At 33.5% G+C, this 20509-nt stretch overlaps 1 protein-coding gene across 2 annotated transcripts in view; it reads right to left on the bottom strand.

Annotated features, from left to right (window-relative positions):
- Positions 1–820: 820 nt before the first annotated feature.
- aco1 (aconitase 1, soluble) overlaps positions 821–20509 on the bottom strand; it is a 21977-nt gene continuing 2288 nt past the window's right edge. Inside the window, exons 1-21 of one of the 2 annotated variants that reach the window (XM_067399993.1) lie at positions 19781–20020; positions 19093–19226; positions 18644–18812; positions 17939–18076; positions 15472–15541; positions 15189–15372; positions 13081–13220; positions 12754–12925; positions 12319–12419; positions 12104–12220; positions 10403–10562; positions 9118–9253; positions 8951–9035; positions 8708–8864; positions 8474–8598; positions 8225–8329; positions 4718–4860; positions 4437–4584; positions 4214–4336; positions 2674–2859; positions 821–1045 (exon numbers count right to left, since the gene is read on the bottom strand). In XM_067399993.1, coding sequence (XP_067256094.1) covers positions 929–1045; positions 2674–2859; positions 4214–4336; positions 4437–4584; positions 4718–4860; positions 8225–8329; positions 8474–8598; positions 8708–8864; positions 8951–9035; positions 9118–9253; positions 10403–10562; positions 12104–12220; positions 12319–12419; positions 12754–12925; positions 13081–13220; positions 15189–15372; positions 15472–15541; positions 17939–18076; positions 18644–18812; positions 19093–19189 — 2673 coding nt within the window. In that variant the 5' untranslated portion in view covers positions 19190–19226; positions 19781–20020 and the 3' untranslated portion in view covers positions 821–928. Of the gene's footprint in view, positions 1046–2673; positions 2860–4213; positions 4337–4436; positions 4585–4717; positions 4861–8224; positions 8330–8473; positions 8599–8707; positions 8865–8950; positions 9036–9117; positions 9254–10402; positions 10563–12103; positions 12221–12318; positions 12420–12753; positions 12926–13080; positions 13221–15188; positions 15373–15471; positions 15542–17938; positions 18077–18643; positions 18813–19092; positions 19227–19780; positions 20021–20509 lie in introns of those variants that run through there. The other variant, XM_067399994.1, reaches the window with a different exon arrangement.

Genomic DNA, 20509 nt, shown 5'->3' with positions numbered 1-20509 from the left:
TTGGTTACAAAGATATACTGCATTATAACGTACATTATGAATACCTTTATAATGCATTATATAAGTTATACATACTTAAAGGCTTTAAGTATAGTGTAACCCAAATTTTCTTCAGTATATCAGTCTTTTATAGGTAATACATAACCAATATGACTTCTGAAAAAAAAATATTCAACAATGAAACGGAATCATTGTGTGTAATTTTATAATATTATAATTAACAAAAAGCATTATTATTATAGGAGCAAATAACCTGTAAAGAAACTGTGTCAAAGTTCAGTTTAAGTACAGTAATTAATAAGATTATGAGACATTAATTTATACATCGATGTCATCTAAACTGAAATAATGCGACTTCAGTTTGGCAGTGCTGAGGTAGGGTTAGAATGGAGAAAAGTTAAACTTGCCATTGACAACATGCTTTCATACTTCCCCTTCAATCCCACTGAACCTCCACCAAACCAATATAATCATCAGAATCAAAAATAGCATCTTTCAGAGAAACTGAAGACACAGCTGATTTGGAGAACTGAACATGTGTCACATAACATTACGCAAACTATCTTGAACATTACAGTGCATTTGCAACTAAATGAATTAATTAGTTCTTAAATGGATAGTTCACCCTAAAATGAAAATTATCCCTTGATTTACTCACCCTCAAGCCATCCTAGGTGTATATGATACCATTATAAAGCTTGGAAGAGCCAGGATATTTCTAAATATATCTCCAAATATGTTTGTCTGAAAGAAGATAGTCATATACACCTCGGATGGCTTGAGGGTGAGTAAATCATGGGATAATTTTCATTTTTGGGTGAACTATCCCTATAATAAGAAAAAAACAGAAACACTGATAGGACAAAACAAGTATCTAGATGCTGGATATGTGCGTTTAGAACGTCCTGAAGAGGGTGTCCTTTCCATCTTAATTTTCAGACATCTTGCGAATCATGTAGTTGAGGATTCCACCATGATGGAAGTAAGTGAGCTCCACATCCGTGTCAAACCTCATCTTAGCCTGAAATGTTTTCCCTGTGTCCAGCTGCAGATATGAACGAAACACATCACATTTAATTATATGGAACAGGGAGAAAAAACATTATTTAAGGCAGTTATTTTAGTATCGTTTACATATCATTATAGTATTGTCTACATGTAATTATAGTATTTAGCTTTTGTTTTTATATTTTAGGTTTTCATTTTAGTTTTAAGTTTTAGGACTTTTGTTGTGTGCTTTTGTCCTTTTTATTCATTTTTATATATATATATATATATATATATATATATATATATATATATATATATATATTTATATATATATAAAATATTATATTATATTATATTATATTATATTATATATATATATATATATATATATATATCTATATATATATAGCTTTAATTTCTTTTTATTTCAGTTTTAGTTTTAGTAATTTAAGTACCTCAATTTAAACATAATATTTATATTTTATTTTTAATTTATCTCAATAAAGAAAATACATTTTAATAAAGAAATGTTTAATACTTATGGTTTTAGCTAAAAATAACAACCAACCCTTATGGAAGTGGTTAGCAATGCCAAATGCAAATAAAATAAGTAATTAAACCATAAATTAAAAAAAAAAAAAAACTCCCACATGTCCTATTGATTGCTATGATGATAGTGTCTGCTGTTATACATGTAAACAATAAAGTATGAGGCTGTGCTGTATTGTGAATAAGTGTGCCTGCAACCCCTTCAGCCTTGACTTATTCACGATACAGCACTAGCCTCGAATACCTTATTGCTTTTATACAAATATTAAAAGCCAAAAATATGTATCAATGCAACTTTCATGAAGTAAACTTTCACTAAAGCCTTCCTTCCACCGGAAAAAATAGTCCCTGACCGTGAACAGCATCAGAAGTTCCATTATTACGCCATTAGATGGTGGCAAAGACTGTCTTTATGAGTGTGTCGGTCAGTAGACAAGACTTTTACAATGAAAAGACTGAACTGTTGTGAACACAGAACAAGAGGCAACTGACAAATGCTTTGACTAGCGCTGTCAGTCACGGGAAAACCCCTTAAATGTTAAAAGGATAAGATAAAACATCAGACATTTAAACTGAGACTTCCTCAGTGCTTGATACTCAGTGATACGAACTGTAATGATGGCATGGGTTTTACTGTATCAACCTTATCCTTCTGAAGTGCATGCAAGTGGATTTCCTTTTGCAGCACTGAAAACGGCATGTTAAGAAGACACTGACAACACAAACCAAACTCTTCCAGTCTCAGCTACAAATACAGTGTTTGAAGGCGGGTCAAAGTAGACACCGTTCACAGGTAGCCAATTCAGACCATAGGTGGGCATTATGCAAATTTGTTACAAACATATGTGCAGGACAACTGGAATTACTGATGACTCATTTCAGATGGTTAAAAATTGGTTCTTTCTTTTCTTTGATCTTTGAAACTAAACAAGCTATATTACAAACTACATGAAAGGTAACATCTGAAAAAGCTTAATAGGGGCACTTGATTTTAAGGACATTTTTGTTTTACGGTTGCATACTTTTGGTTCTGTGTTGGGTGGCCATTTGATATAAAATGTGAGCTCCGGGAGAGAAAGCAGTTGAGAGCTGCTGATTTAAAGGCAGGGATTGAGGTGGAATCATAAGCTGTACCTTGATGTCCACAGTCATTCTGGGAGTGAGCTGTGGGGGAATCATCACAGTGTATCGCTCGCGGCCAGTGAGCCCGAGGCTTTCAGCGTTGTCACCCGGCAGGTACTCAAGAGGAATGATGCCCATGCCCACCAGATTACTGCGATGAATCCGCTCGTAACTCTCTGCTAGTACAGCTTTGATGCCCTGAGGGAGAAAATCAATAGCGGTTCCACTGAGAGGATTGCACACTACACCCTTTTTTGTGATATCCAGAAACTGTGGTTAACTGTCAAAGCGCAAAGAAGATGCATTCATTATATATACAAAAATAATAATAATAAAAAAGGATTAGTTTCCTCTTGCGAAAAAAGAAGTACACTAACAATTATAATATATGTAAGCTGAACTGAATGTAATGTTATTGGACATTTAACTGCATGCTAATTTCAATTAAATAATATTGTATTATAGTTTAAATTCATATTAAATGCAATTATCTAAAGATTTTAGTGCTTTTTTACCCACTTAAGTAGGACTTAAGTACATCCTTATATGTAATTTCATAAGTACTTCTACTGTGTTTGAAATATGGTTAAAGTGTACTGCTGAATGAACTGACAAGCATTTATGGTAAACTAAAATATACTTTAATGTCATTTCTATTTAACTTGTATGGCATATATTTAAATATTTTTGTAATTACACATTTGTAATAATGTAGTTGCAACTTAGTACATTTTACAATATAAATTTGTTGAAATATAACGAATAACATACTACAGTTAAATTTATAATTAAGTATATTACATGTGCTTTAGTATGTTAGTCAACAACAAAATAAGTGTTCGTCTTTAAAGCACAACAAAAGATTATTAAAACAATGATTTAAAATGTAAAGTAAAACTTTTAATTTGACATTATTACAAAGTGCACTTTTTAAACGTACTTAAGTGTGTTAAGAAACAGTTATAAAAATGTACTCTCTTTAAGTACACTTAAGTGGCCTTTTATTTTATAATATATAATATTCACGTCAAGTTTTGGTTTCATGTCTTATTTTGAAATTCTTATAGTCATGTTTCATGTTCCTTGTTTGTTTCATGTTCTAGTCATGTGATCCTGCCATGTGCTCCTCTTGTCAAGTCATTGTTTCTTGTGTGTTCATGTTGGAAATTAATAACTGCACTTGGGTTCTTCAACCTCACCTCCAGTGGACTTTATGTTACAAATATTACCTGCAAGTAATTTTTTTTTTAAATTACTTAAGATTTGAAGTACACTACAGGTGCACATTCAATACAATTAAGTGCACTTCTTTTTCACAAGGGGCATCACATGCAGGCAAGATTCAAAACTGACTGAAACTGCATTAAATAAAACTGCATGGGCACAAGATGTACTGGAAAAACATTTTATCCCATACATGTAGATTCCAGACACACATTGATCATCCTGTCCAAGACAACAAAACCTATTTCTGTACAAACCTGAATGTGAATTAGTCAAGATGAGTTAAAGTTAAATGTCTGTTTATGATTAGATGAACTACAAGCCTTACCAGCAGGAAGGGTCCTTTAGCTGCCCAATCTCTAGAGCTTCCTGATCCATACTCTTTGCCTGCCAGAATCAAGAGAGAATGACCAGCCTGCTGATATTTTTCTGCAGCATCAAATATATCCATCTGTAAAAAACAAAGAAACAAACATAATATTACAATTGTCAACTGTTCACATGGCTCTGGTATGGAAAAACATGGAATATAATATATTTTAGTCTCATACCGTCTCCCCTGTAGGAAGATAGAGGGTACATGGTCCTTGCTTGTTTATAAACTTGTTAAATAGGCGGATGTTAGCAAATGTGCCTCGAGCCATGACTGCGTCGTTGCCTCGGCGAGAACCGTATGAGTTAAACTCTCTTGCAGTGAGTCTAGCAAAGGAAAGGAAGATTTCATTACTCATAGCGTTGAGAGTCATATCTCAATTTTAAAGACAATGTACAACTTTTCTGATAAAACAATATATACCACGTCTTGAGCATACTAAATGTATCAAAGTCTTACCCATGGCCAGTTAGGTAGCGTGCAGCAGGGCTGTTACGTGCAATGTTGCCAGCAGGCGAGATGTGGTCTGTGGTCACAGAATCTCCCAAATTGAGCAGTACATATGCATCTGTTATGGGCTTTGATGTCTGGAGCTCCCGGGTCTAAAAATGTAATAGCAGTAGAGCAACTTATGTTAACAGTTCCTACCCTTCTGAAAAAAGAAGCATGTTTCATTAAATTTTTTAAAAATAACGTACTTTCAGATAAATATAATATTAATAAAATTAAAGGCCACTTAAAGACAGTACACGTTCATAACTATGTTTCTTAACACACTTATGTACAGTACCTATACAATTATCTAAAGTTTTGAGTTCTTTTTACCCACTAAAGTAGGACTTAAGTACATCCTTCATAATTTCATAATTACTTCTACTGACAAGCATTTATGGTAAACTAAAATATACTTTAATGTCATTTCTATTGATACTTGTATGGCATATATTTAAATATTTTTGTAATTACACATTTGTAATAATGTAGTTGCGATTTAGTACATTTTACAATATAATATGTTGAAATAGAACGAATAACATACAATAGTTACATTTATAATTAAGTATATTACATGTACTTTAGTATGTTAGTCAACACAACAAAATAAGTGTTCGTCTTTAAAGCACAAAAAAAGATTATTAAAACAATGATTTAAAATGTAAAGTAAAACTTTGAATTTGACATTATTACAAAGTGCACTTTTTAAACGTACTTAAGTGTGTTAAGAAACAGTTATAAAAATGTACTCTCTTTAAGTACACTTAAGTGGCCTTTTATTTTATTATATATAATATTCACATCTAGTTTTGGTTTTGTTTCATGTTCATGTCTTATTTTGAAATTCTTATAGTCATGTTTCCTGTTCCTTGTTTGTGTCATGTTCTAATCATGTGATCCTGCCATGTGCTCCTCTTGTCAAGTCATTGTTTCTTTTGTGTTTTGCTCATGTTGGAAATTAACTTAAAAAGTACACTTTGTAATAATGTCAAATTAAATTTTTTTACTTTAAAGTACATGTGCGCCACCTTGTGGCTGATTTTCACAAAATCAGTAAATATTCCTTTTCACAACATGTGCAAATATATACATTTTTGTATGCCATACAGATTTGATATTATTAGCCGCTAAAATTTGATTGGCTGGTGGAAAACTTTTTTTAAGTATCTGAGTCACAGAAGATATGTTAGGACATCCATTAAAGAAGATGCATACTAATTTTCAACTTTATTGATCATACAGTTGCAGTTATAAATATTATAATTCAATTCAATTCAATTCAATGTATAACGCTTTTTAGGGTCTCATCTTCCTGTTTTGGTTGGTTTACATGTCTTTGGTTCACGTTACGTTCATATATCATTCGAACCGCACCAGAGTTCGTTTGGAAGCGGACCGAGACCCATCTTTTTGTGCGCACCAGGGTTCAGATGGCAGCGTTCACACATGTTCAAATGAACCGCACTAACAGAGTAATCGTGGGCTCGTTTTAATCGAACCAAACATGACAAGTGTGAACACAGTCCGCTTCCAAACAAACCCTGATGCGGTTCAAATGATATATGAACACAACACGGACCAAAGACATGTAAACCAACCAAAAACAGGAAGATGAGACCCTAAAAAGGACGGAATCCTCGCGCATGTCGGTTTTTCTTCTCATAGTCGCGAGTTTGCCCATCACAGGCGTCAGACGCGCGTCTCCACGCAGCAGATCGTCTGTGTAACAGATGGATTCCCGCCGCTGTTTTGACTCTTTTACACATTTTATAAGCTCTTCACGAGTTCTCAGCTGGCCAAAATACACTCATATGCACAAATGTCCTAATTGAACTAAGGCCTAATCCAAGCCCTGTCTGTGAAACCGGCATTTGTGTTTACTTATAACTTTTCATTGCTTTGACGAATCAAAATTCTTTTGGTAATTTTTTGCCAGCATTGGCCTTAGCTCCTGTGGCCATTTTGGTGAAGATCAAACCAATGCCCTTAAGATAGTCAGAAAAAGTAGGTTTCTAGGAAATTAAATCATATTTTATTATATATATATATATATATATATATACACACAGTACACTCCAAAAGTTTGGAACCACTAAGATTTTTAATGTTTTTAAAAGAAGTTTCGTCTGCTCACCAAGGCTACATTTGTTTCCTGTGATGCAAAGCTGAATTTTCAGCATCGTTACTCCAGTCTTCAGTGTCACATGATCCTTCAGAAATCATTCTAATATGCTGATTTGCTGCTCAATAAACATTTATGATTATTTTCAATGTTGAAAACAGTTGTGTACTTTTTTTTTTTTCCAGGATTCCTTGATGAATAGAAAGTTCAAAAGAACAGCATTTATCTGAAATACAAAGCTGCTGTAGCATTATACACTACCGTTCAAAAGTTTGGGGTCAGTTAGAATTTTTATTTTTATTTTTTTGAAAAGAAATTAATACTTTTATTCAACAAGGATGCTTTAAATCAATCAAAAGTGGCAGTAAAGACATTTATAATGTTACAAAAGATTAGATTTCAGATAAACACTGTTCTTTTGAACTTTATATTAATCAAATAATCCTGAAAAAAATATTGTACACAAATATTTTGTACAATTGTACACATTAAATGTTTCTTGAGCAGCAGATCAGCATATTAGAATGATTTCTGAAGGATCATGTGACACTGAAGACTGGAGTAATGATGCTGAAAATTCAGCTTTGCATCACAGGAATAAATTACTTTGTCAAATATATTTAAATAGCACACAGTTATGTTAAATTGTAATAATATTTCACAATATTACTGTTTTTTACTGTATTTTTAATTAAATAAATGTAGCCTTGGTGAGCAGACGAAACTTCTTTTAAAAACATTAAAAAATCTTAGTGGTTCCAAACTTTTGGACTGTACTGTATGTGTATAATATATATATATATATATATTATATATATATATATATATATATTATATATATATATATATATATATATATATAATATATATATTACATATATGTGGCTTGACACAGTTTTGTTTCCGGCCCTTAGGATTCCAAAGTTATGGTCCAAAATGCAAATTGCCTTGTTATAGCACCACCTAGTGTCTGATAAGTGTGTGCGTCTGTGTGCCTGAGTAGCGGTGCATATCTGGGACCTTCCCAACAATTTTGGGGTCTCTAACACCCATACACTTTTTGGGGTCCGAGCACCAATGTGCTACTTAAGGGGTCATAAAAACTTTAAAGTTCAGATAATTGTATTTAATATAAATTTAAACTATAATACATTTTTATTTAATTGCAATTAACATGCAATTAAGTGTCTGAAAACATTACATTCAGTTTGCACTTAAGTATATTAATTTAAAGTTATATTATTTCAATAATAAGTGCTGCTTTTAAAAGTAGGCTACAGTGCACTTCTTTTTCATAAGGGTATAGCTATGACACTGAACAGGCATTAAGTAAAAATAGTATACAATACCAGTCCATCAAAGAAAGGTGGAGATTTTATGTAAGTAGAACTGGGATTCCAGGTATATAGTTTGTCAGAGGGGGCTTTCAGGGCGTTCCAGCGTTCATTCACTTTCTAAATATGAAAATATACAAACAAAACAATTTAATTTATTACATTTTACTCCTAAAATAAAGAACATAAGGTGTTTACTGCACACTTTATGGTATCTGGACATTGTTTTGATTTATGACAGACAAGTATATAAGTTCAAAGTACCTCAACTTTCTCATAAACCTCCTTAAACATGGCAGGAATGACAAACTGTCTCTCCACCGCATGGATTTCCTCTCGTGTGGGCCAGATGTCCCTTAGGAAAATCTCTTTTCCCTTAGAGTTCACAGCTGAATTAAGACAGACCCAAGAAACATTGTGACTATTCATGCTCTTGATGGAGAACCAAGCATTGTCATGTAAAATAATGAGATTAAATACCTGGTAAATATTACTCACCTAAAGGTTCTTTTTCAAAATCTATCCTCACAGTGCCTGCAATAGCATAGGCAATGACCAGCGGAGGAGAGGCCAAGTAATTGGCACGTGTGTTGGGATGGACACGACCCTCAAAGTTTCTGTTTCCAGACAGAACACCAGCAGCAACCAAATCACCCTATGACATAAAAAAAAAAATTAAAATATTTTTCTAAATATGAAGACATTATCAAAAAAAAAAAAAAAACATAAAATCTTGTTTACCTGAGTAATCGCTTCTACAACCTGCTCTGGAAGGGGTCCACTGTTTCCAATGCAGGTCATGCAGCCATAACCAACTACCTCAAAACTAAAAAGTACATTTATATGAAGGAACACTGAAATATTTAATTTTTCTAGGTGAAAAAATTAGGAAACTTTGAGTTTCTCACCCTAATTGTGAGAGGAAGTCCATGACTCCACTCTCTTTAAGGTAGTAGGTGACCACTCCACTACCTGGAGACAGACTGGTCTTTATGTACGGCTTGACACTGAGACCACACCGTACTGCCTTCTGAGCCAAGAGACCTGATGCACATAAATAGCAGCATTACATTACGATAGACAAAAATACATATTTAACTATACAAGTGACAAAAATACATTCAGCATATTTATAAAGTCAGCGGTTCTCAACTGGTGTTCTTAACACAAAAATGGGTCACGGGTCTGAACTGATCGTGTCACAGAAAGAATGGAAAAAACAATGACAAATATGGTTGTATATAGTTAGGATTTCAAAATAAATAGGCTTAATCATAGCTTGTGTTACTCCACAGTATTTTGGCACAAATTTATCTGTCATTTGGTAGAAGAAAAGACGCCAACTCAAGTTGCATGCCCTCATCTTCAAAAACCATGAATGCAAATATATGCAAGGTAAAAAATAAAATAAAAAAAAAGCACAATCCAGAATGTGTTATATACGGGTTCACTTGAAGCAACAATAAACATGGTTTGTGTAGACCACAATGTGTTTTATGTGATTGCATGGAACCACTGAAATTCAAGTGGCATTTAATAAAAAATAAATAAATAAATAAATAAATAAAATTAATAAAAATAAATTTAAATAATCTGTCACGGCAACGTTGCATTTTGCACGGCAGGGTTAAACAAACCTTAAAACAACTTTTTTTTTTTTTTTATTAAACACCACCAAACTGAAATGTAATAAATTATATATAAAAATAAATAAATAAACTGGAATAAATTAAATAAATTTAACTCAAAGTAAAAGTACTAACATATCTAAAACTAATACTAAAAACTAAAGAAATTAAACAAAAACTAATAAAAGTGACAAAAACAAAATTCCTAAAACTTTAAATTTAAAATGAAAACAGAAAAATAAAATCTAATTCAAAATATTAGATTATAATAAATAAACTATACAACAATTATACTAAAATAACAATGTTGGACAATTCATGGAAATAACACAAAATGTTTAATTTAAAGGATATTTTTTATTGTTTTAAAAAGTAATAACTTAAAATCTGTCATTAAAGGGAAAGTTTAAACAAAAATGAAAAGGATATCATTAAAATGATTCTAGAGAGTCATATGGACTAGTTTTATGGGGTGTTATTTTCTGTCCATTTTCATACACTTTTATGAGAATGAGTGGATGAATTTATACTTCGGGATAAATGATCCCTGTGGGCAGACATGTACCTGCTCCCAGCATGACTGAGGGGTTACTGGTGTTGGTACAGCTTGTAATGGCAGCGATGACCACAGATCCGTGAGAGAGTGAATACTCTGCACCGTTAAACTGGAATGGCACTCGAACATCATGGCGCTCAGGAGCCACCTGGAATCCTTTAAAGCCTTGCTATAGACAACAGACAATACTGGATGAGACAGGTGTGCAGGAATACTTCTCTAGACAGCACTGCTGTAAGGAAATCAAAATATGACTTTTATGGATTTTTTGACTGTTATGTCCATATATTAGCTTTGAGATCTTCTTTAGGCTAGTGTATTCCTAAAAGTTAACTCAATTCACATTGATTTGTATAGTGCTTTTCACAATACATATAGTTTCCAAGCAGCTTTATAGAAAATGCATGTCAATATTACCTTTAGAGCAGGGATGGACAACTCCGGTCCTGGAGGGCCAGTGTCCTGCAGAGTTTATCTCCATCCCTGATAAAAACTCACTTGCCTATAACTTTCTACTAATCCTAAAGACCTTGATTAGCTGGTTCAGGTGTGTTTGATTAGGGTTGGAGCTAAACTCTGCTGGAGTTGTCCATCCCTGCTTTAGAGTAATCGGTTATCAGAGGTGACTGTCCAAATTTTGTAATTTCAGAAATGTACATATGCAAATTACGCAGTTAGCAAACAATATATCAATTTAAGAAATGTATTAATTTAAGGTAGAAACAAAGAGCTCATGGAAGTAATGAAAACATGTTAACAACGATTAGGATATATAGCAAAATTTGGAATGGTGCATGTTGATCCAGAGTTAACAATATGAACTTGGCAACACACTTAACCTTTTTTAAAAGGAATTATGTCAATACAGGAATTATGAAAGCCTATTTCCAGCACATGAAAAAAAAATGTAAAATGAGTTAAATAAATTAAAATTAATTATTAAAATTAATAAAATTAAATAAATTTAAATAATTAAATGTTGAAGTTATGACACAATTATGAGGGGGGAAAATGAAATTGTATTTAATTGTATATGTAATTATGTAATAATCATAATTTCAGCAGTCATAATTGTGACTTTATCTCATTTAAGTCGAAATTGACAAAAACAACTTTCAATTGTTCGTCAATTTTCACTTATGCAATTTGTTTCAACTTGTCGACTTATTTATGCAATAATTGTGAATCAATTTCAACTTTGCCAATTTTTGACTTGTCAAAATTGTTTTTTGTCAGTTTCAACTTAAACTTCGACAAAAAGTCATAATTTTTACATAAGAAACTGAGAAAATATACAATTATAAGAGAAGTTGAAATTATATAAAAAAAGTCAAATTATATATAATTGCTTTGTCAAATATACTTTTTGTTAATTTCAACTTGTGTCAATTTCATTTTGTCAATTATGACTAAGTCATAATTTTTTTATGACAGTTATGACTTTTTATGATAATTTCATTTTATGTCAGTTATGCCTAATGTCATAAATATGACTTACCAAAGCAGAAATGGGCTTTCACAGGAATGAGATCTCTGCTCATCATGTGATTTCATGGGATTGCTAAGCTTTTAGTTTAGCACAGTGGTCATTCACTCTTTAAATAATTAGGATTTATGAGGATTTATGAGGAAACAGTTTACTGCATTATCTCAAGAATCCAAGGGAACATGTGTCATGTATGTTTTTTTAAGTATTACTGTGACATGTACCTTGGCCCCTAAACATGCGCCAAAGTCCTGCTTCATGTCTGATACAGCCACTTTGTCATGTGGCCGTTTAGGACCACTACAGCAGGGGACGACCATACTGAGGTCCAACTCGACAACCTGGAAGAGAAAAAATGAGACATGTATACATTTTTGAAGAAAGAAGTGACTAGTACAAACATATCTGTGAACAGCACGTTTGTGTTGGGTTTAGATACCTGAGTGAACTGTGGATCTTGAGCAGTGTTGCTGTAGTCTCTGAACATGCCCACCGCTTTCAGATACTTTTCTATGTACCTTAGATTCTCCATGTCTCTCCCTTAAAAACAAATATGTATAAAACACATAAACTATGATAGTTTAGTTTAGGGTCCAATTCTCACTATTAACTACAACTTTTGCCTCAATAAACTCCTAATTACTACTTATTAATAGTTAGTAAGGTAGTTGTTAAGTTTAGGTATTGGGTAGCATTAAGGGATGTAGAAAATGGTCATGTAGAACAAGACATTAATATGTGCTTTTAAGTACTAATAAACACCCAATATCCAAGTAATATGCATGCTAATAACTAAAGTGTTAACAGTTTTTTTTTAACTGTACTACAAAAGGGTCAGAATCTTTCGAAACTGATCAGGGACAGGTTAACGTACCCGTCTGCTTCAGATATTGAATGCTGATGTGGTCTACAGGGAAGAAGGCAGCGGTGGCTCCATACTCTGGGCACATGTTGGCGATGGTGGCACGGTCAGCGATAGACAGCTGGGCAACACCAGGGCCAAAGAACTCCACAAATTTCCCAACCACACCAACTTGCCGCAAATGCTAGGCAGAAAAAGAATATAATAATAGAAAGCAACTTAGTTTGTAAACATCCACTAACCATGAAGCTCTTTCTAGTGTAGGGAGAATATTTTCAACATTTCCAATATGTCAATTTCAAACCAAAGTAATGTTCAGATATGGCAAGATTTCAATACCTTGGTGACAGTAAGGACTATGTCAGTGGAGGTGATAAATTTGTTGGGTGTCCCCTGTAGTTTGTAGCCGATGACCTCTGGCAGCACCATACTGATGGGTTGACCCAACATGACCGCCTCTGCTTCGATACCTCCCACACCTGCTCCAAAAGATCTGAGGTTAAATCTCAGCTGGAAATTTTGGGTTTATTACGGAATTTCTCATTTCTTATTCTTTAATTACCAGTCCAACACTGATACACAATTTAAGCTGCCATTATGAGATACCAAGTCATAGTTCTGAGATTAGTCAAAGTGATACAATAAATGATAATTATGGCATGAACGTAAAAATGATGTCATAGTTATGACTTATGTATTCAATAATACATGATACGCACTTTATACCCCCCCACCCCCATCCTACCCAAGAGCGTGTCATATATACGCCATAAAGTGTGTATCATATGCACGCGAAAAACTGCGTGCCATAAGCATATATTTATTCTACGAGATTACACACTCATACTATTTATACGCATTTTCATGTGATCGTGTTGTATTATGACATGCATAAAATGTCAAAATTATAAGACTGTCATAATTATGACATAAGAGGTCGAAATTGTGTCATAATTATGACTTGTATATTATGACCTATACATAACATGAAAATTATGAGATGCTAAGTCATAATCAATGGAAAAGCTGAAATTATGTCATAATTATGACTTGTGTATTATGATTTATAAATAAAATGTCAAAATTATGAGAAAAGGTTGAAATTGTCATAATTATGGCTTCTGTATTATGACAAAATGTAAAAAAAAGATGCTAAGTCATAATTATGACATGGTCGAAATTGTGATAATTATGACTTATACATAACATGACAATTATAAGATAAAAAGCTGAAATTGTGTCAGTTATGATGTGTATTATGACATACATAAAATATCAAGATCATGAGATACTAAGGCATAATTATAACTTGAACATCTGAAATTGTGTCGGTTATGATGTGTATTGACATACATAAAATATCAAAATCATGAGATACTAAGGCATAATTACGAGACAAAAAGTTGAAATTGTCAAAATTACTTCTGTATTATGACACATAAAATTTCAAAATTATGAGACACCGAGTCATAATTATGAAATAAAAAGCTGAATTTGTGTCAGTTATGACTCATGTAGTATGACATATATAAAATGTAAAAATTATGAGATAATTACACAGTCATTTTGTCAAAATTACTACATGAAAGTTGAAATTGTCATAATTATTACTTATGTACTGACATAAAATGTATAAATTATAAGATCTCATAATGATTTAGTATCTCATAATTTCAACATTTCGTAAGTCATTCATAATATGAATATGTAAAATGCATGTCATACATAATACACAAGTCATAAGTATGACATAATTTTGACATTTTATGCATAAGTCATAATACATAAGTCATAACTATGACAATTTCAACTTTTTATCTAATAAATATGACTTTTTATCTCATAATTATGAATTAAAAGGTGTAGTTCACTTTAAAATGAAAATTACCTCAAGATTTACTCACCCTCAAGCCATCCTAGGTGAATATGACTTTCTTAATAAAGGCCTTCTGAAGCGAAGAAATGCATTTGTGTAAGAAAATATCCATAACAATGTTATAAAGTAAAATATTTAGCTTCCACCAGACCGCCTTCCGTATTCAATTTACGAAGAAAGTGTAAAACTCTCAGAGTTCAAAATGCTTACCCGCCTACATCCTCCGCCTTTCCTATTCAACTTGCAAAAAAAGTAAGTTGTACTTTAAGTGAACTATCACTTTTTTTATAAGTTGAATATGGAAGTTAATGTATTTCAAATGTACTAAATCTTAGCCCACGTTCACTGCCATTATAAAGCTTGGATGCGTCAGGATATTTATTAATATAACTCTAATTATGTTCATCAGAAAGAAGAAAGTCAAATATTTAGCTTGAGGGTGAGTAAAAATTGGGGTAATTATCATTTGAAAGTGAACTAATCCTTTAAAACCTGTTCACACGAAAAAATGATAACTGTAAATTACTTAAAATAATGAAACTACAAGTGATTCTCAATGAGTTTCACTCACCCCAGCCCAGCACTCCCAACCCATCAATCATGGTTGTGTGGGAGTCTGTTCCCACAAGACTGTCTGGGTAGAAGAAACCATCCTGGTCAAACACAACCCTGGCAAGGTACTCCAAATTGACCTGATGGACTATTCCTGAACCCGGAGGAATGATCCGCATATTCTGGAATGCTTTAGAACCCCACTGTGTACCGATACAATTAGTTCATCAGCAATCATCATTTTCATATCTTCAAGACACAAACAATATCAAAACATGTCAAATACAGAGAGGGAAAATTACCTTTAAAAACTCAAATCGTTCCTTGTTCCTTTCAAATTCAAGGTCTTGGTTTTTCTGAACACTGTCAGACCTTAAAGTATGGAAAATGTATATTTAATGTAATGAACTTTTGAAGTGAGTATTTATGGTAATAGTTCGACCAAAAGTGAAAATTCTGTCATCATTTACTCACCTTCATGTCATTCCAAACCTGTATGACTTTTTCGCTGCAGAACACAAAGAAGATATTTTGAAGAATGCTGGTAACCAAACAGACATTTCTCAAAAATATCTTCTTTTTGAGAACAACATAAGGGTGATTAAATGATGACAGAATTTTCAATTTTGGGTGAACTATCCATTTAAATTATCATTCACTTATCACCAAACTGCAAATCCCAAGACAAGTGCTCTAAGTGACATTTAAAGCAGAACTCAGTAAGGTTTGCGAAGCTCCCCCTACAGGTTCCTTCAGTGAATCACACTGTCGTAAATACTCCAAGCGCAGCTCTGGACTACAACGACTACAACGCTCACCAGCGCAGTAGTTTTGCAAATACAGTTCAAGAAATCTCAATGGAGGTGGGTAATTTTCAAAATTGTCATAATATATACATTGTTTTTGAATTACCGTAAAGCATTTTGTCACTCTCGCGTGAACGTGAACGTGAACATGAGGCGAGATTGTGTCGGGTCGATGCAGCTCAACTTGCAAGTGCTGTTTTTTGGCGTAGACGTGCCAGAGGGGGTTAGTGCTCACCTCAAACACACCACTACAAGTCAATTAACCATCGTAAGGACTTAGAAAACTATTTATCAAGGTAAAAAAAGTTACTTAGTTCTGCTTTAAGTTTTAGTTTTCATTTTTAGATATTTCTAGTTTTTAAAAATAAAAATAAATAAATTCAAACATATAAACAAGACAATATACTGAAAATATACTAAACGTAACTGAATATTTTAAAGGTCCCGTTTTTCGTGGTTTTTTTGAAGCTTTGATTGTTTTTATAGTGTGCAATATAACATGTGTTCATGTTTCGCGTGTAAAAAAAACACAGTATTTTTCACATAATTTACTTATCTGTATACCGCTGTTTCCACTGTCATAAAAACGGGCTGTTGACTTCCTTGTTCTATGAAGTCCCTCCTTCAGAAATACGTAACGAGTTCTGATTGTGCCAGCGGTTCCTGTGTTGTGATTCGACAGCAGCTTAGCGCTCCTTGACCGGAAAGGTCACGCCTCTTACCATAACGTGTGCTGCACATAGTTTTACATGTGGATTATTGTGGTGTTGTGCCGAATGAACACAAAAGACAATAATTCCCGAGAGACTGAACTCTTTAATCTCCACAAGCAGCGACAGAAAATGTACAACGTTAGCACTCACTCAGAAGAGTACCTCAAAACAGCCATATACATAAACATAGTCCCCTCTTGTGGCCATTATGTGCACTGAAGTCCAACATTAACTATTGCAGTAAGGATGCCACAATTATAATTTTCGGGAACCGAGTTAAAAATAAATTGTAACCATTGATCTCTAAGTACAGCGTCCCTGGGAAGGCCAAACAAAGTTGATTCGACTGCGGGATGGAAATAACAGCGTTTCGACGACATGGCGACAAACACACTCTACAAACGCAACTCTTGCTCTTCTCCGTGGGAGCGCAACAAGACCACGCCCCCTTTTTTGTGTATTCCTGTGGGCGGAGGTTAGTCAAAAAACTGTTTTAGTGATGTAATTAAAGAAGGAAGTAGAGGGATGTAGTCCAAACTGGCCGTTCGATGTAGGCGACTTCTGTTAAATAAAATATCTCGCTTGGCATTGAACTTTGAGCTTTAAAATTTTACAGATTTTATTTATAATCTAACAACAACATTACACACTAACTAAAGTTTGAAACATGGGATCACGAAGAACGGGACCTTTAAATGTGCACTTTTAGTGAACTACAAATCTTCAAAAAGTATATTTTAAAAAAAAAACATGGTCATGAAATAAAAGATTGCTTAAGTGTAGAGTTTCTTGATTGTTTCTTAAAACACTTAAGTAGATTCTTAAAAAATGTTGACGTTTTAAATTACATTTTATATAATCTTTTGTTGTGCTTTAAAGTACACTTTTTTGACGTGATGACTTACTAAAGAACATGTAAAATACATGATAATTTAACTGCAGAGCTAAATTCAATATTACATTTAAGTTAATAAACTTTAAATGTACTAAACTGCAACTTTATCATTACAAATGTGTAATTGCAAATATATTTAAATAAATGACAGTAAAATAAATAAATGAAAAGTTTCAATAGAAATAAAGTATATTTTAGTTTACCATAAATACTTGTCAGAACATTCAGCTGTACACTTTAACCATATTTCAAAGACAATAGAAGCAATTATGAAATTAGATATGAAGATGTACTTAAGTCCTACTAAGACATAGAGAGTAAAAAGGAATTTTACATTTCTGTCAAATGAACCTACTTCCTGTTGAAGTCAACCTGAATGGAATGATCTATGACAAGGTCTGCCGGACAAACTGGATTTATCTTCTCAGGGTCGCCCTGTAACTTTTTCACTGCATCACGCATGGCTGCAAAGTCGACCACTGCAGGAACCCCCCTGTCCACAGTGAATGAACAATGAGACAAATATGTAACAGACAGAAAAAAACTGCGAATTGTCAGAAAAATCTATTTTTTTTAAATGAAACAGTTTAGACAATATATTTAAAATTGCATGCGTTTTTGTTGAGCATCATATTTGTTACGACTCATAGTATGATATAATGAGAACATGGGGCTCATACTCAAGGAGGAAAAAAACATCTCAATTTTATACAGAGATCCAAACAGGGCAAAAATGCAATTTGGTGCAGTTGCAGTTGATATTTATATGGCCAAAAAGCCGATGAATGGATAATCAAGTAAAAGAAAAGCTGCTTCAATCTAGTAAATGATCTTGAAATATTACTAACAATATAAAAGTCATTCTTATTTTTACTTAATTCAGTAAAGATTTCACAGCAAAAACACATGTGCATCACAATCTGAAGGGGAAAGTTTTTGCAATTATACCAAAAGGACTTTGATCAATCAGTGGATTGTGTACCACAGGTTTTTCAGCAAATTTAGAGTTCTTAGAAATCTGCGTATCAAATATGATAGGCTTTATAGGGTTAAAACCTACGTGAAGTCTTGCAAGATGACGCGGGCCGGTCTGAAAGGCACCTCCACAGTCTGACTCTGCGTCACCTTCCAGTTGAGGATTTTCTCCACATCGTCTTTCTTCACCAGGAACTCATCACAGTTCCTCACTGCAGACTCCAACAGCACACGGATTGAGAAGGGTAGTTGGTCTTCAAAGAAAGGTACAGAGATGTCTCCAGTCATAATAACCCGGGACAGCTGATGTAACTTTCATTACTTGAATGGTTAGACGAGGGGTGTCTAAACCTGCTCCTGGAGGGCCACTATTCTGCAGAGTTTAGCTCCAACCCTTAATGAACACACCTGAAACCAGCTAATCAATGTCTTCAGACTCACTAGAAACTTCCAGGCAGGTGTGTTGGAGCTAAAATCTGCAGGACGTTGGCCCACCAGACAAATCAACAAGCAAACATAAAAATATTTTCTTACCATATCTGGGGTCTTTAAGTTTTTTAAGGTTGAAAAACTTGTGGTCAGGCTTCTGGGGGTCCAGAGGCTCAATAGTGTGTGCATAAGGGTTCGTCATAACTAAAAACACGCTTCCTTACAGCACACTCTTGAACCTTGAATTGAGAAGAAGAAAACAATTAGTAAGTAATTTAAGTAGTTATTTACTAATTAAAACATTTTGTGAATGATACAATGGTAATACCATGTTTTTTGTACATGTACCATGGTAGGCTATTACTATCTGATATCATCACTGTAAAATGGTACCTCCACATACTTTTTTGTACTCACAAATATTAAGACCAAAGCATGGCATTATGCATACATTCACTTGTGAAAAAGAAGTGCATTTAACTGTATTGAATGTACATTTGTAGATAGCCTTAAATCTTAAAAGTATACATTGTTAAAAAAAATACTTATAGATAATATAATAATATACTATAACACATTTTCATTTAAAAGCAATTAATATGCAATTAAGTGTCTGAAAACATTACATTCAGTTTGCACTTGCGTATATAATTTCAAAGGATTTTTCCCATTATAAGTACTCTTTTTAAAAGTAAGCTAAAGTGTACTTCTTTGTCGCAAGGATTTAAGAGATTTAACAAGGTTGACCAGCATTTGCAGTTCACTGTTAAATAAAAACCAATCATAACTACACCTTTAGTCCTGTGCTGAACGGCAATAAAGTTTCCAGTAAATCTTCTCCAGTTCAGTTCAAGCTTTGCAAAAGAAAGATCTGGCACTTTTTCTGCCTCTATTCAACACCAAAGGCTTGAGAACTTCCCAGAATTAAGAGGTTGGTACGTGACAGCCGGGACGACACCATCTGAAGCAGCTGCCAGCACACAGCATAAGAGATCAAGGAGGAAAGCTTTATCACTGCCTCCACACAGACTAGTTTATACAGAAGCTGTGTGTTGTCAGATCTACAGTTTACATCACAGCCTTGAAATCTGCTCGATCTTACAGAGATCAGTTTTGTGCAATGAGATAAACATGGCCCTCTCCAAAACTGTTACAGATAATGAACTGTATGGTATTTGTTTTGGACTCCACACAAGTGTCAAAAGAAACTCATACACAAGTCTGGAGATTTGGAAATGTTCTGGACTGGTTGTGGAGTGATGCATCAGGTGAGTGTTCGGACCATGACGTTAAACAAGTCAACTCTATTTCTTCACAGAAATTTCCTAATATTTCAATCAATCCTCTCTTTATCCAAGTCATGTCTGCTCATAGGTCATGAATCATGATTATTGTGTGGCAGTCTGACTAAAATTACTATATTTAACCTCTGAAAAGGATAGTTTAAATATTTGATGTGCTCTACACTGTAAAAACAAACAACGAAATGAATTAAATGAAGTCCATTGTACTTAATAGAAAA

Source organism: Chanodichthys erythropterus, chromosome 11 (assembly GCF_024489055.1).
Source record: "Chanodichthys erythropterus isolate Z2021 chromosome 11, ASM2448905v1, whole genome shotgun sequence".
Lineage (NCBI taxonomy): Eukaryota > Metazoa > Chordata > Actinopteri > Cypriniformes > Xenocyprididae > Chanodichthys > Chanodichthys erythropterus.
The sequence above is the reverse complement of the archived record's forward strand: the minus strand, read 5'-3'. Positions and strand labels throughout refer to the sequence as shown.